The sequence below is a fragment of the Xiphias gladius genome, chromosome 14 (assembly GCF_016859285.1).
Source record: "Xiphias gladius isolate SHS-SW01 ecotype Sanya breed wild chromosome 14, ASM1685928v1, whole genome shotgun sequence".
Lineage (NCBI taxonomy): Eukaryota > Metazoa > Chordata > Actinopteri > Istiophoriformes > Xiphiidae > Xiphias > Xiphias gladius.
Window position 1 is genome coordinate 9,338,313 of NC_053413.1, and position 16,715 is coordinate 9,355,027.

At 41.6% G+C, this 16,715-nt stretch overlaps 2 protein-coding genes across 9 annotated transcripts; one reads left to right on the forward strand and one right to left on the reverse strand.

The window, feature by feature from the left end:
• Window positions 1-1,905: 1,905 nt before the first annotated feature.
• On the reverse strand, window positions 1,906-14,202 carry gpbp1l1 (GC-rich promoter binding protein 1-like 1). Of its 8 annotated transcripts, none has more exons than XM_040143165.1 (13): window positions 14,089-14,202; window positions 12,149-12,277; window positions 10,857-11,054; window positions 10,185-10,299; window positions 7,636-7,765; window positions 5,358-5,686; window positions 4,931-5,006; window positions 4,599-4,795; window positions 4,279-4,422; window positions 3,498-3,653; window positions 2,877-3,001; window positions 2,685-2,787; window positions 1,906-2,504 (listed from the first exon to the last, which is right to left on the reverse strand). In XM_040143165.1, exons 4-13 carry the CDS (start codon window positions 10,242-10,244, stop codon window positions 2,334-2,336), a joined length of 1,491 nt encoding a protein of 496 aa, XP_039999099.1. In that variant the 5' UTR covers window positions 10,245-10,299; window positions 10,857-11,054; window positions 12,149-12,277; window positions 14,089-14,202; the 3' UTR covers window positions 1,906-2,333. The 8 variants fall into 8 exon arrangements, with proteins under 8 accessions (XP_039999099.1, XP_039999098.1, XP_039999097.1 ...); XM_040143164.1 differs by having other exon boundaries at window positions 10,857-11,590; XM_040143163.1 differs by having other exon boundaries at window positions 10,857-11,593.
• LOC120798681 (transmembrane protein 69-like) lies at window positions 14,189-16,446 on the forward strand. The gene is made up of 3 exons (XM_040143166.1): window positions 14,189-14,561; window positions 14,778-14,823; window positions 14,969-16,446. Exons 2-3 carry the CDS (start codon window positions 14,785-14,787, stop codon window positions 15,674-15,676), a joined length of 747 nt encoding a protein of 248 aa, XP_039999100.1. The 5' UTR covers window positions 14,189-14,561; window positions 14,778-14,784; the 3' UTR covers window positions 15,677-16,446.
• Window positions 16,447-16,715: the final 269 nt, after the last annotated feature.

A 16,715-nucleotide genomic window follows, 5' to 3' on the forward strand; every position in this document is an offset into this window, starting at 1 on the left:
TTGTTTTTGGTTATTAGGAAGTGGCTGCCATGACATGGTGTACAGTCAGGCCAAGCTCCGCAGCTCTGGGAATAGTCAGTCATACACAAGTTACTGTCACAGCCCATTTGTGTTTAGGAATGACATGCCCACTGACATATAAATTCCCCACACTGAGAGAGACACAAAAGACGTGTTATGTCTTCTTGTGGTCTTTTTAACTGAGCTCTTTGACAAAGAAACATGAAACAGACCCTTCATACCAAGGCTCAGAGGCCAGAGAGGTCAAGGGGCCCCTGCCCTGTAGGCCCGTTCAGTAATCCATCCATGCATGCAGTTATTGCGCTTCTCTACCAAAAGACAAATATGGTTACAATTAACCAAGAAGAGGTGTTCAAAATGATCTATTTTAAATGTTTTTGTTGTTTTTTAAACAGGAAATTATTTTCCCAATAATTTCCAGGTGTGTAATTTCCAGCCTTCCCTTTGGGAGCCCTAGCACACTTACCTTCAGTACCCAAGGGAATGCTATTCACTGAATAGTTCCAAAAGAAGAATAAAACCTAAACAGTGCACTTTAACCTCACGTTATTGTTTTAAACTTCAAAAATCTATTTTGCCTCATTGGATCAGTTACATCGCAACTGTATTGTCACAGCTTCATTGCATCATCTGAGGGTGTTTTTTGAATCTCATTGTGACGACTTACATTCATGTTTTGTTTTTGTGTTTTTCAAGGGTAATTTTGAAGAAACGTCTGCTTGAACTTTATTTGTAGTTAAACTCGAGGATAAGGTCCCTTATTTTGTTACGTCCATCAAAAGGAAGTGACAGTTTTCTGTGGGATGTCTGCCTTGGACATGAGTCAGTCAAGCACCAACTGACGAGATAACAGTAATTGGAGGATTAGTTGTGCGATGATTTGACTTGTAACGTTGTTACTCTTAGTGTTGATACAAGACTGGTTGAAAAGTAAATCTCAAGTATGGGTTTCTGCAGAAAGAACTTCAGATTGTCTCCCAAACGTCCATTAGAGACACACTCCTGCCCCTGTGCAGGTGTCTTCAATTCATCTGGCTGCTTAGACCTCTCCTCACCCACTGTGAGGGTGTTCCATTTTATTGCGCCTGTGTCAAGTGTGCGGTCTACAACTTGTAACAGAGCTAACGCGCAGTAGGAAGTAATCAAAGCCATAAAGGCTGAATTCCATGTAGCTGCCTCAGTTTCAGGGCCCTGGTGCTGTGCAGGCTGGCTCGCTCGCTGTCGCACTGCTGTGACTCCGCGGTTAACATTAGTACCACCTGTGCTTCTAGGGTGACAAGAAAAAAATGCTGAAGAAATTTAACATCTACTTCTAAACAAAGTTAAAACTTTTCTTAATATTGGCCTTTTAAACAAATGTCCTCATGTTGTATATTTTAGGCACAACACTTATTTCAATTATGCACTATTGTGTATTATGTTACTTGTGTGCTTAGTGACAGTAGCTTTTCTTTCTTGTAGCTTTGAAAGCCAGCATGTTTATATACCTGAAGCAAATATGACCTCTACACTGGAACACATATTTTCGATTTTAAAATTAATATTTAGACAATGTAGGCAACCCTGTCCTCTTTAAGTCATTTTAAATTGGTTAAATAAAAATTCTATCCAGCACAAGTGAGTATTTTGAGCGGGAAAAGCTGCTCCAGTGTCTCTGGGCACGGGATGCCTAAACGTCTGTTACTCGTCTTGGCATGCAGTAGCTGCTTGGATCTATACAAACGGCAGCATTTTAGCGAGAATTCATTATTGTGCCACTCCGGCTGATAAGGATCAAAGATATGCCTACAAGGCACAGTTGGATCCTTGCAGACTATACGAAGTAAATTACATGTGGACTCAAAACACCACAGTAGCCAGATTCATATTGAAACATATCAGCTTGTCAGGAACCAATTTTTATTAATATCATTAATAATGTGTCATCAGCATCATCAATGAAATGAGTTAGTCTGTTTGAAGCAGAATCAAGTGTGCATTCATTGCCCTTCTTTTCTTGATGAACACTTCAGTTCCACAAAGCGAGGAAGAAAAAGGAAGAAGGGGAGGAGGGGGGTCAAAGAGGGCAGGGACTGCAGTGAAGGAGGAAACGCAGGGAAAACGACGTCTGGCGGAGCAGGAATCTCCCCCTTCACTGGGATATGATTGGTTTTTCCCTTGTGCAAGAACAACAAAAAAAAACAAAAAAAAAAATCAAAACAAAAGAAAATCAAAATGGTGCTCTAAAAACAAAGATGAGAGGAAGAGGGGGATTGCTTGCTGGGATGTGGTGTTGGCTGTTGTGTTGTTTTTTTTTGTTCCATAAAGCCACGTTAGGATTTGATGCAGTCGTCGTCGTCAGAGGTCTGGCTGCTGCTACTGGTTTCGGACTCGGAGCCCTCCTCGACGTGCGCCTCCGCCACACTCCTCCAGGGGGTGAAGTGGAGGGTCACACCTCGTGCCCTCGGGAGAACCCCATTCCTCTGCATGCCATTCTTCTTCAGCTGGTCCAAGGAGAAGGACAATTAGTGTGTGAAGGAGATGCCATTTTGATCTTTCTCACTTTCAATTTAGGAAGGGAAAAACAAAGTTTAAGCAACAAAACAGACCAAATGATTGATTGATACTGCATCCAGTTTGACTGAAAGGGTCAATGTATTGAGAGACTTCCTCTGAGGTCTCACCTGTTCAGTTTTAGTCTGGAACTCTCTCAGCTCATCCTCCGTCAGAGGCAGGAAGTTGTCATCATTTTCTGGGTACTCTTGCCAGCCCATGGCCTTCAGCAACCTACATAAACAGTCATTTTCTGCTTATTCGACTGTGCGCATGTGTGTGAGAGGGTGTGCGCGTATATTTGGCTGTTAGCAGTATTCTACCTGTGCTCTGCCTCCAGGGAGCTGGACAGGTGTTCGGTGTCTGAGTCACTGAGGGAGTAGGACAGACCATTCTCATGGCAGACTTCCTCGCTGTAGGCTTTGGGCTCTGGGGTGCTGCTTTCACCCTGACGAGATTCACACAGAAAGAGAACACGCTTCAAAAATCTTATATCTGGCATATCATATCCCCCTTTCTACGTTTACTGTCTGTTTTTATATTCTCCCCATCTAATAAGGGCAAAATAAACAGAAAAAACAAAAAACATCCACAGTTAAATAATATGACAAATGTCATTTAATTTTTTTTTTTTTTTTTTTTTTTTAAAGAGACCTGGGCATTATCGCAGTGAATTCTGGAGCCATTAAGGGGTACAGATTTTGCTTTTCTGTCCTTTACGTGCGGAAGAACTATAACTACGGCTCTCCTATGGGACTATGACATTAAGTAAAAAAAAAAAACTGACTTCTGCTTGCAGAGGATTTACATGTCACAATTTGACAGTGCACTGGTAAACAACAGCACACTCTCTCTAACAGAGCACTGTCTTCTCTCTGTCATTACATTAACAACTGTGCCGTCCTGTGTGATGTTTTATGAAAATAAGCCAAACTGCTGCCAACCTCTCCTGATGTTCCCGGGCTGCTGCTTGTCGTCAGCTCTCCAGGGCCCTCGTCCTTCAGAGCTCGCAGGAACTCGCTCTTACGGTCCGGACCGCGGCGCATCAGCTTCAGCCTCGACGGTGCGATGTCTATGGGAGGAGTCGTGCTGGAAGGGTGCTGTAGGTGCGACGGGAGAAGGAGCCACGAGAAGCCATGAAAAGGAGAAAAGCCAGTTGACATAATTCTTTTTTCAACTGAGAAGCCAATCTCTTCAAAGTAGCTCAACAATGATCAGCCACTTAGCTGCCTGAAAATTGTTTAAATAATCTTCCAGATTAGTAATCAGAGCCAACTGTATGCTATAATAAAAACATTTTGGACCGTGGCATTTGCAGCAGTTGCACACATGCTGTTTAGTGATCCTCTCATATGAATATTAAAGTTTATGACCATAGATAAACATTTTAATATGCTGGAGAGAAGGCAGAGCATATACACGGCTGCAAAGGAAAACCGAATGTGCTCAAGTGAGTAAGCATCTCCAGTCAGCAACCACAATAACACATAATTACTATGTTTAAATAAAACCTGTCATTTACTTACACGGGGGTAGGCCAGCTACACATATCATGCAAAGAGTTACAGTATAACAACAAAGAGTTCAACACAGAGTGCTACACTGGAATTTTTCCCCTTTGCTCGCTGTGCAGTAAGAAGTCTGAGTAAATTACATCATTTTGAAAAAATGTTCTAGTAGTTCTTGTTGGGACTAGATAATCCCTAAATGCCTGGTACTCCTCACCTCTTTTGGGGTGTTGTGCTGTGGTGCACTGACTGGGGTGCTAGGTTTGGCTGCAGAGACGGGGCTGGTGAAGACTGAATCTCGGCCTGGCATGTGGAGGCCAGACTTGGTGATCTCTCTACCACTGGATTTCCACTGGGTGCCCTGGAAGAGAGGACGTATAATGACTCTCTGTCACAAACAGCCTATCACAGATAACTGCTAGGGAATGCAAAGCCTGAGTTCTGTTTTATACAAATGTGTGCGATCTTACATCTCTGCTGAACGAAATAAAGACAGAAAGTGGTCGAAATAATTAAAGACATCAAAGTGAATCTTACTTTGGTGGGGGCCACAGCAGGTTTTGGGACCAGGTTCTTGTAGACACTGGAGCCTGCGATGGGAGCTTTGTTGCCGTTGGTGGGTAGGGCGCCAGCAGTGGCAAACCCCGCAGAGAAGGCTGTGCTGGGGTCCTCCTTGGAAACCTTCTTGATTACCAGCATTTTAGACACCATCTGTTTGCCACTAGGGGGGTTTTCTGAAACATAGTCAGGACAATAAGTAATGACATGTCACAGAGGTGAGGAAGAGAAATTGTTGAACAGAGCTTACATTTTTAACTGTTCTTGTTTAACCAAGAACTGAAATGCAAACTGGGACTGGGCACTCTTACCCCACACTCCAGCATGGGGAGCCACTGCTCGCATCTGATTCCCAGGCTTTCCAGTTGTTTCAGGGTTGAGGGAAGGCTAAAAGACAAACATTAAACATCTGCATTGAATACCTTATCATTCAAATTGAATTCTTTTCAAGCTATGTTAACAAATCCTTAAATCTAAGCATGTTGTTACCAACAGGATTAAGCCTCCTGTATCACTACAGGGAATCTCTTGTAACGCATAACACTCATGAAATCCACAATTTGAATAAAAATGAAGGCTATATTTACAACTCACTGCGTTCTTTATTTAACAGTTCAAAAATCTTTGCCATTGACTCAAGGTATCTTATCTTTTAAAAGAGCTCTGTCAAGATCAGTGGCATGCTTTATGAAAATAAATAAATACCTATAAAAAAATCAGGAAAGGTTATCTACTCACAAAGTCCTCTTCCACGAACTTCAGCTTGTCGTCCTTGCTGTCTTTGCGTTCCTCGTTGGGAAACTTGTCCTGGTACGAGGTGCCCTTGCGGGGATGGAAGTTTCCATTGCGCTGCCGGTGCCCCCCCTGCCTGTCCCTGTCGCCTCCTCCCCGTTTGGGGTGGCGTCCCTGGTGGTGGTGGCCGTCCTGGGCACCCCGCGGAGCTCCATGCCAGCTGGGTGTTTCCTTCCAACACGAGCCCCCTGCCAGCCCACCATGTCCTCCTTTGGCCACCCCCGAGTCCACCGAGTCATGCCTCAGAAGCAAAGAAGGCTGCTGCCATGCGTCGCCTCCAAAGAGAACAAATATACAGCATTTATAAGAATGATGTAATTATGCTTTCGTAAGTGCTGAATAACAGCCAACTCTCGCTTTGACTCTCACTTTCTGAAATAAGATCTGAACACCTTCAGTCTTCATCAGTCCTGAACAGAACTTTAGTGTTATTTTCAGTGTGAAAACACAAAGCAGGCGTGGGGCCAAAACAAGAGAGAAAAAAATGATAATAATAAAGATTCACTGTACAGGTAAATATATTTTTTAATTGACACTCTGAATCCACTCACAGCGTTCTTTAATTTTTTCTTTACATAAAATGATACTAAAAATAGGTGGGCAGAAAAATGTGAAAAACTTGAAAAGAGTCAAACTCAGGAAGTTTGAACTAAAACTAACTAAAAAGGCAGAATTACCTAAATTGCCAGAAAATTTGTCAAAACCTTTCGCAACAACCCCTCCCCCCAAACAACAACAACAAACATAACCAGGGCTGAGCAGCAGAAGGCATAAAGTTTTGGTCAAATATTTCTCACTGACATTAATAAACCCTGATAGCTCATGGGGTGATCGTGCTTTTGGCACAAATTTAAGTTCTTAAATTTGAAAGGCTGGTTTTACAGTTCATAGATGTTTTGAGTCTTTAAATTAATTCAAATGAAGAATTGAATTCCTTTGGATGAACAGCAAAATATCTTAAACGTATTCATTGTTTTACTTTGACTACGATGTGGATGAATGACATTATACAGAAATACTGCTTTGCAGTTCAGCAAGGTGAATCTAAAGCATCTGTGGTAACTTGAGAAGACAGAGAGGAAGCTTTTAGACTACAGGAATCATAACCAGGTTCCCTAGCAGCCTCCACCTCAAGATTTACAAGCTACAAAAACAACTACTGAGTGAACAGATCAGAGAAATATTTCACTGTCTACGTCCCACAAGTAAACTACACCTGCAGTTAGTGTCACGACTACTAGGAGAAGAATATCAGAAGAAGAGCTGAAGATTTTGCTCAACATGTCTGACTCACATAGCACACCGAAAGCAAGCAGAGACAAATAAAGCTGCCTTTCTGTTTTCCAATGGTGAGTGCATCACAAGGGCTGAGAAACAATTAAGGGAATGGAGGACAATGTTGAAAACACTCCTGGGACAGTAGGGCAAATGGCTGAACAACCCGTCTAACAGGAAGCTTAATGGACCAATTATTACTGCTTGCACCTGGGACTGAACTTTGCCACCAGATGTGAATGCATCCTGGTGGCAGACGCTGATCACCAACACATAACCTATTCACCCAGAAGAACAACACTGCAGACACAAAGATGAAACATAACTGAATAGACATGTGAGATTTCACAAAAACACACCAACAAGCAACAGGCATTTAAAACTGGCACCACACTACAAATATTCTTAGTTCAGACAGAGAACTTAACATCAGCAGAACAAGATGAAACGTTCAATAAAGTTAATTCATTAATTAACTAATTAATTAAATAGCAATAATGTACATATTCTGGAGAGAAAGGAAAGATGGTTTGAATAAGGTGTAAAGGAGGCCATACATTTTACGTATAAGAAAACCTCAACAGGGGAAAGGACTCCAACACCACCCGTCTGCTGCTTACAATGCTGTTACAACACCAATAGCTCCATCACTGTGTTCTGAGCAGGTGGCTTCAATTACATCCTTTTACACTACAGGGAACTCTTTGCAGCTTGCCAACATCTTCAAATTCACACATTGTAAGTCGAGCACAGTCTTTTTAGTTGGCATAACTGATTTAATATCTGAAACACAACCAACATTATTCCCATCCTGAAAGCTTAATAAAAGAGCCCATCTAGTACGTAAAAGTAGAGACCATTAGTGCAAATAATTTTTACACTGCACTGCGCAAAACCGGCACTATAGTGTTAGGTAAACACTAAGAGGCTAGCTGGTCTACACTGTTACCTGCTGGAGCGCGCAGGGAGCCGTTGTTGAAGAAACCATCAGAGGAGTTGTGGCGGCGGCGGCTCACAGCGGCTCTGCTGTCTCTGTGGTGGTGGGGCTCACCTTGTTTGTCAAGGTTGGCAGCAGGGGACTGCAAGAGGACAGACAGGGGACAATGTTAGAAATGTGGACAATTATAAGCATGCATCTTAGCACAAAATACTACAAAAAATAAATTGCAATTACCCTAAGACTATTTTTCATGACATTCTTTTCCACCTACTTTATCTTTTTAAATTGTGTAGAAACATAGATTAGCATTAATCCTCATTTATTTCCTCAGAAAACTTTAATAACTCTAAGTGAACATGTCAACGTAGGGATCTATTCTGAGCCAACTAAAGCAAACAAAAAAAAAAAAGACAAACCAAAAACAAAATGAAATTTGGTCAATCCTGAAGTCACAGCATTGACACAGCTGTGTTGACAGTTTTGACTGAAAATGCTAGTTCCATCTAATCATTTCCTTGTCATCAACTGAGGTTCAAAGATCAAATAAGATTGTGTTCTTCAGCCTCTCCCTGCAAGCGTCATCACAAGGAATTTTTATAACTTCCACGGACAATATTCAGCAACATAACAGAGAAAAAGCCTACAGTAAGAGCATCGACCGTAGCTCCAACCCTGGCAAGAGAATGCAGACTAATCCCTGAAGACAAATGACACTGAGGTGAAGCCATGTGTCAGCAGGACAGTGACTTGTGCGCTTGTATCTCTGTCTTGACTCTTGATTTAGCAGACAGGCCACTAAGCTGGGCGACCTCCTGACTGCCAGACTACACTGAGCCCTAGACGGAAAACACAGTCACAATCTCACATGGACAGTCAGACAGCTTAACGCGTTTTTAAATGAAAGACAAAAATCTATCTAATCGTTCCTCTAAAATCTAACCTTCCTCATTTGCAACCCCCCAAAAGAGACAATACGTTGTATGAATTAATGGTGTTTTTATAGAATATTTCATCCAAACTTGGTTGCAGACCCCTGAATTGCAGCAACATCCCAAATTATGCCCATCTATTAAAATAACTGGTTGGGGACATTACTGAGCTGTGAAGTCAGGCAGTCTTAAACACAGGTCAAAAAGTCAGCACAGTTAACAGTTTAATCAAAATCATCCTTTTCTAAGAGATGACAATTTAAAATGAAACTTTAACAGACAAATGTTAATGAAGACATCCTGGCTGTGCATTTTCTTGGTTAATGCATTAGCGAACACATAAACTACTGTTACAATCCTTTTCCTGCCGAAAACCATCCATATTCATTGTGTCATCATAGCCAGTCTTTGGCTAAATGTCTGCTCCTTGTTAGAAAACTCTAGAAAAAAGGTTATCTTGCAAATGGTATCCAACCAGCTTCTTAGCCCCTGTCTGTTGAATGGACGACACAATAGCTAAGTTGAGCACTCAACGTCTTCAATAAATCTTCTTAATTGGCTCAAATATTTGTCTTGAGTTACTTAAGCACAGTCTCCCCCTTGTTTCGTTACTTACTGTTCATGTTATAATGGTGATAACACTATCTGAAATGTCCAGATACATGAAAACAATGGAATGAGTGTAGGAAACTCTTAGTTATTGCCGCCTGCCTGTCTGTTGTGTTCAATGTTAATTTCAAAGAGTGAGAACCAGATTTGCCAGTCACTAGTTATGGGTTAGGATAAAAACCAAATCCTCACTGAAGAAAAATGGCCAATGGTCAGACTCAATAATGAAATGGTGACAAAATTGCCATTCAGTCTTAATATCAGAACGATAGACAGATAAGTAATGAAAATGTGGAAAAGATGAAAGAGCAGAGTTGAGTATTTCTTGTCCATTTCTCTCAACTACAGCAGTTAAGTAAGTTCAAAAAACCACATCACTAACGCAGCTTGTGCTGAACCAGCATTTAAACATAGTTGTAAAAGGTTAATCAAAATCCCTCCCCTATATACTGTATCATAGTATAAACTTTAAATAGATCTATCTCTACCCTGATGACCTAAAAATCAGTCCTTGCAGGAATTTGATTCCTGATTCTTCATCAAATCATGGCAAATTCAACCGTTCCACAGTTTATCTGCAACAGCCTGCAACCTCCACCAAAAAATAGCATTTTTTCTCTCCATGGCCATTTAGAAAAGCCTGTGCAAATTCAGTGATACCTAGATGCAAAAAATACATTTAAAACTTCCATTAAATCCTCCACCAGAACCTTGAGCTGTCATGTCATGTTATTTAAAACTGTTTCCTTTCTTCTGTTATCAGCCTTCTTCATAACGGTACACAATGTCTAGGTGACCCTCTGCTGAACCATGTACTGACTGCGCTGTCAGGCCCCGAGGGTGACTTGTTGCTGACTACACACACATTTACACACACTCACACTCTTACACTCAGGTGTACAGACCCACATTCACTATATGTGAGACTCTGACAGTTATACTTTCAAGCTTCTTCTGTCTTTGTCTATCTCTACCGGTCTCCTGTGATCACCTAGCGCGCACACACACACATACACACACCTTGGCAGGCTGGGGTGTGGAGAAGTTAAGCCAGGCAGGGACAAAGTCATGCTGCGCCATTTAGGTCCAGTGTTTCCGGTCAGTGGATCGAGGCATCAAACCTCATGGCCAGGATCTAACGACAGAAAAGAACAACAGGAAAAAAATTAATATTCAGATTCGGACATTTTCCCAAGCGTGGTAACATGAATGTCTGACACTGAATCAAATTCCCTTTAATGCCCATCTATCTTTGATTTCTTGTCATTTTTTTCAAGTGTTGTGTCTACCATCAGTTATTTAGAAATTCACTGCGTAAAGGTCTCCCACAAGACAAGCCAAAAAGAGTCCTATTCTTAGCAGAAAACAACAAAGCTCAACTTGCTGCAGCTGTGCCTGTGAAGCTGATAACCGGTTGACAGCCTGGATGGAAACAATCGTGTGCAGCATAATACAAGCATTATTTTGCAATGTGTGTATGTGATAAATGTGTATAACTCATCATGCTGGACTCTCTATTTTGACTCTAAAACCATTTTTGTGTATTAGGTGGAAAATTAACACCTGCTTCCCACAAAAGTGTTGACAAATGACTTGTGATGGGCCACACTACAGCAATTACTTTCCTGGCTATTGAGTACATTCATGCATGTTTGCCCTTGCCAAGTCAGTGAGGTACAGCTTTATCATTACCCCAGAGTCTGTGGCTCTGAAGTCCTCTGCCTCCTCTCTCGGTCCGGCTGGGCTCGGTTCCTCAGGCCTGTTGGCACTGTTCACAGTGTGTGTGCACTGACAGACGGGGAGCAGCACACCAAACACCCCCTCTCCACCTCCGCCAGGACAGCACAGCCCCTTTCCCTGGAGGCAGATCCCTTCGTCCAGGGTGAAACACTGGGAGATGGGTCAAAAGGTTGCAGGAATGATCTGGAATGGGGATCCAGAGAACTAGCCAAGCAGGAAGTAGATCTTAAAGCGGAAGTGCAGAGGTCTACGAGGGAAAGATTTTCCTTCTTGAACCAGATTCCCAGGCAGCTCCTGTGCCTGTCACGTCTCCGATGAATTCTGAGCGTTACTGTTTCCAGTCCAGGTAACTTTTTCCCCAGGGAGACCGACGACTTCACTAATTAATTTGAACCATTTCCTCTTATCAGAAGTAAATCTCAAAACCTGATTGGACTTTATGCTGATTGGAAAAACAAATTTATTTGACTGGTGATTTGTCCCAACGGTGAGGAAGAGCCAGGCTGTCTTATTCTTAATATAAGTAAGCAGTCTGTGAAAGTTGTCTGCCCTGAAACATGGACAGCAGTTCGTGTAGCAGTTCCACTTTGACACCAGATAGGAGGAAAGAGACAGGCGTTGTCCTGCCACACTGTGTGCCAGTATGTGTTTGGGTCGACTCACCTTTTACCCAATCATTTTAAGATCTACTGAAACGCATGCAGAAAAGAAAAATGTGTTCAGAGACAGTCTTTTATTGGCAATGGAGGTCACTAAAAACCACTGCTCACCTCATTAAACTGGTGAAAGACTGTCTGAGTTTGAAGAAAATAATGCTCAAAGGTTCAAAGTCACATGACAATGAAGGAAGCAAAACCCTATGTTACATTGCTCTCATTTTCAGTTTTGGTTAGTGAAATAGAGGTGCTGCTGAATGATGCATTATAATGCTGTTTTTATCTTTATATGTTTTAATATCACATTTGTAAGATGCCCATTTAATTATCTGCAGTTTTTTGATTGAAGCAGATTTAAGGTGTAGCTCTGATTTCATAGATATTCAAGCTCAAAAGCTAAACAAAAATCCTCCATAAGCCGAAAGGACTTTGTGTCATGTGATGCACAGTAGTCCATAAACAACAATTAAACTTGTCCAAAAAATTAAGAAAAAAACCAAAACAAAAAACAAAAACCACAGTCCTCAAGACAGATCAATCAACTTCTTTTTTCTGGAAAAAAAAAATGAAAGTTGAAAAATAGCATACGTCCAAAATTTGTGAAGTGGGTCTTTCCTTTCCTTCTTGAATGAGTTTTTTCTCACACAGGAAGTTTCAGTGCATTTTTTGGTTTTCTTGCTGATGGTTCATGGGTATCTGCACAGGAACAGACTGGGCCTGCATTAGACAGAGACAGAATTAGCTTTAATTTAGACAAAAAATTATCTCAAAGCTCCAGATTCAGAAATACACACACACACACACACACACACACACACACACACACACACACACACACTGTTGCCAGTTTATTAAGTACACATGGCTTAACTGATACAGATTAATACCACAGCCCGGCAATAAACCCTACCTTTAAGGGCGTTACAATGTTGATGTTGTTTGTGGTGCTGTTGAATTGCATTCACAGGTTGGGCAAAACATTGCTCAAAATATAAGAAAACGCCTCAGTATAAGGCAATATAATTCAACAGCACCACAAACGACAGCTTCCAAAATAATCATAAAGTTGAATAAGCACCTCACTAAAACAGATGTGCTGCAGGTCAGCTGTATTAGACTGTGTTATTTATAGCCAAATGTACCTAATAAATGGGCAACTGATTCCAAAACAGAGAAAATAAGCCTGAACCAACATTTCCCTTCATATCTCTACACCTGTGTTACTGCAAATAGTTACATGGGATGTCAGCAATTATGAAAGATACTTAAACCCCAAAATAGCCAATTCAAGAGACAACCACTGCCTTAAATAAAACTCCTTTTGACACTTCAAATACATTTTGAGAGAAAAATCATGACTCAGTGATCTCAGCACCATTTCATGCCGAGAACCCAGTCCTTTATAAAATTGTGTCTGCTTTGGTAAATGAAATATTTATACCAGTGTAAAAATAACTTGAACACTTTCTTCCTCGGTGACTCTCCTCAGACTGCTGCGCATTTAAACAGGCCTGGCAGTGTGTTTAATGCTGGACGAAAATGCGGTTTACAATATCAGTCTTGAGTCATCCACCTTGTTCAAACACAAGTTATAATACAGCTTAACACCAAAACAGAAATAAACCCTTCATGCACAAGCTCAGAGCTACCATGGACTCGGTAATGTATTCCCACTGAACTATTACATAACAGCTCAACATCAATGAGTTCACCACTGACGCGGGTTACAATGTGCAGCACAGACATTTACCTCACTGTCAAACAATACTCACATGGATGACGGCAACACAAATACGGATACGTTTGGAAGTACACTGTTTAACGTTACTACAGATCGTGGGAAACCCATATGTTCACAAATACTGCAGCAGACCAATTCAATACACAGTAACGTTACATGCACGTTCCACCTGGCTAACTAGCTGAGTAATGTTATGTGTTAAAGTGCACCGAAATAATATAAAACGCAAAGCGCTGCCTAGCTAGCGTCACTCACTAACGAAAATCGTTATCAGATCTGTCCTAACTCTGCTCCTAGCTAACTCTGCTTAGTTAACTGAGGTTAACGTTAGCGTGGCAACTGTTAGCCAAAGCTGGCGTTACCTAGCCTGTGAAGTAGCCCACGAAACCTGCTAGGTAGTTGAAATGAATTGGTACAGTTAGGGGTGTTAGTAAAGTAAAAATGCATTCAATATGTCCATGGTGGCTAAAACTGTCTATTTAAACGGCTGTCGCGAACATACAATTGAGGTAAACAGACCTGGCTTCGTTGGAACAACACAGTTTCAAAATGGCTACCTTAACAGCGGCAGCACACATTCATCAGCTTGCTAAGTGCTAGCGAGCTAACTTGCTGTGTTTCATGACGATACCGTGTACCTTCTCTTCACCAAGTTAGCTTCCGGTGGACAGTGGTTCAAACGTACATTAAATCTGCAAACACTTACGAGATCGAACTTTTTGGCAACTATACTAAACCCCTTAATAATACGGCTATTGATGTTTGTTTGGGTTTTCGGAGCGCTTACCACTGGCGCTGGCACTGAGGGTTTCGAACAGCTTCAAGGGTGCTACGTTCAAGAGCTGTCGTGATTATGCAACTTAGTGAGGTTCAGCATTGTTGTTAGTGATGACCTGGCTAAACAGTGCAGCCTCTCTGAAAACTTTTCTATTCAGATAAAACAACATGTTCATACTTGGAATTGTAACATTTTTTTTTAAATCTTAGAGCACGGTGTTAGTAGCACGCAAAGCGGGGTTTTGGCAACTTGAATATAACTTAATACCTCCCCCGCCACCGTCAGCCAAACCAGTCGATATCAGACCCCGTCTCATTCAGTTTGAGAATATGAGGAGATAGGCATTTAAACGAGCACCGATAGAATGGCAGCCTGCAAACGACCTCTAGTATAGCTAGTTAACGTTTACTTTGTAACTATTAACAATATTCATCGTGCCTGCAGTGACCTTGGCAAGCCGCTGGATGACAAACAATTAAAGGGTAAGGATTAGATAACTGCAACATCTGTGGTTTATGGGTTATTACAGTAGGATAGCTCTGTATTGCATCAGGTTGAGCAAGTGGCCATAAGAGGTTGTATGCTAGCTGTTAATAGCACCATCGTTAGCCCAGGGTGGTTGTATCATAGCTAAAAATTCCAGATTGCATGTTCTATCGGGAGACTATGATAACTAATTGATAACATGTCTTTTTCAGATTAAAAATGTTGAGATTTGCATCTGGAAGACGCATGATTTCTGGGGTAAGAATAAGAGAAAATGTGACTTGATCAGTACAGCTTGCTTACTAGCGAATACAGAGGTACTCCACAGTATGTACTAGCACTATATAACAATAACAATAAAAAACATTATGTTTATGCACTGCTATGCTTATTATATTCTCAGTTTTCAGTATGGAGATTCCCGCAGCAAATAACCAGAGCAGCAAACTACTCAACAGAAGCTCAGCTGCCGTTTCAATCTCAGGCCTCCTCAGTGTTAAAACCATCAAGAGCAGCTTCCACCAACAGGCTGTTGAGCATCAGGCCCGTGAGCTGGCATGTCTCCCGTCTTATCCACGGGGATCCACAAGGCACGTCAGACAGAGGAAGCACTAACCAGGGCTTCAGTTTAAGGGCCCTCACTCAAGCTCCCCAACCAGCTCTGTACCTTGGCTTCTCAGGGCTCGTCCCCTTTTTGTCCGCCCCTCTCTTGATGGCTGCCACACAGTCCTTCTACCCTGAAGTGGCATATGCTCAAGTCGTCTACGGAGCCTCTATTGTTTCCTTCCTCGGAGGTGCCCGCTGGGGGTTTGCCATCCCTGCTGGTAGTCCTGCTCAGCCAGACTGGATGAACTTGGGCAATAGCGTGGTGCCTTCGCTTCTGGCCTGGCTGGCACTGCTCTGCAGGGACAATATTGCAGAGGGAGCCCTGGTAGTTATCATGGGACTGGGTCTATCACTGCATTACGACCTGACCTTGCTGCCTGGCTACCCCGCCTGGTTCAAAGCCATGCGGACAGTCCTCACTCTGGTCGCCACCTTCTCACTGGTGGCAACACTGACAATTAAAAAATTCTGTACTGAGAGGAAGATCAAAGAGAACCAGAACTGATTCAAGAGGACAGTTTGTACTTTTATCCACATTTTTATCAAGTCCATAGACTTGATAAAAATGTAAAATTAAGTGAAGATGTGAAGACAGTCTGGTTTGCAACAGCTCACAGCGATCCCTTTGTGACTTATATAATAATTCAACATCTTTTGGGATACGTGATAGCTTTAAGTGTGGAATATCATTTGGAAAATAAGTAAGACCAGGTTTCTAAGTTGCAGAATGGGGACAGTAACTTCTAATTTTGCAATGTGCAAATTTGAGACAGTGGATTAACATTGGGACTATTTGCATACTTTTCCTTTCCATTTCTGTCCAACTCCAGACTGAAACGAGTCAAACCACAGCTAAAGAAATGCACAGGCGTTGTTATGCCATAGTTTGTAAGATGCTGTAAAAAATAATGATATTATTGTTCTGTGTTATTAATTAACCAAAACATTCAAACCAATCTTTCTCTTGCTGCCCTTTTAATGCTTCCAGTTTGAGACAGCAGTGAGGATTTAAATGATAGTTAGTCATGGAAAGTTTTTACATATTCATAAATGACAATGGATCACAATAACAGAATAAGAGGGAATGTCAGTACAATGTTTTCTCTTATCTAAAGAATATAATCTCCTAAATCTAATTCTTCACAAAGATCCAAACAGTCATAAATTAAAGTAAGTTTAACTGAAGATTAACGTTCATTAAAAATATACATAGTAAATCCATGAGTACTGAGTTTTAGTAGCAGAGCTGGAGGTAAGTGATCGTACATTTCCCATTGTCTTGGAAGCTTGCCACATCAATACCAAACAGGCTTGATGCTTTATAGTGGCAAACAGATGAATCTGGACCCGCATAAAAAGGTCACTAGAGAGTTGATGACAGGAGAATGACTGTTAAGAAGTAGGCTTTTTCGTTTAATGAGGAGCCACAAATCCAGTGAGATGTCAAATGTAATCTTACAGAGCAGTGTGTTAGCAGTTTCTTTGCACAGAAAATCCCTCCTGCAAATGTGTGCACTTAACTCAAGATGTGTTTGCCATATACT

What these genes read in the sequence shown, in the direction of transcription:
- LOC120798681 (XM_040143166.1), top strand. Translation starts at nt 14,785, where the DNA reads ATGTTGAGATTTGCATCTGGAAGACGCATGATTTCTGGG. An exon ending in GAAGACGCATGATTTCTGGG is followed by an intron (nt 14,824 to 14,968) that starts GTAAGAATAAGA and finishes TTATATTCTCAG; the next exon opens with TTTTCAGTATGGAGATTCCC.
- gpbp1l1 (XM_040143165.1), bottom strand. Translation starts at nt 10,244, where the DNA reads ATGGCGCAGCATGACTTTGTCCCTGCCTGGCTTAACTTCTCCACACCC. An exon ending in CTGCTGTGGCCCCCACCAAA is followed by an intron (nt 4,423 to 4,598) that starts GTAAGATTCACT and finishes CCTCTCTTCCAG; the next exon opens with GGCACCCAGTGGAAATCCAG. An exon ending in TCCCTGGAGGCAGAGCACAG is followed by an intron (nt 2,788 to 2,876) that starts GTAGAATACTGC and finishes CTGTTTATGTAG; the next exon opens with GTTGCTGAAGGCCATGGGCT.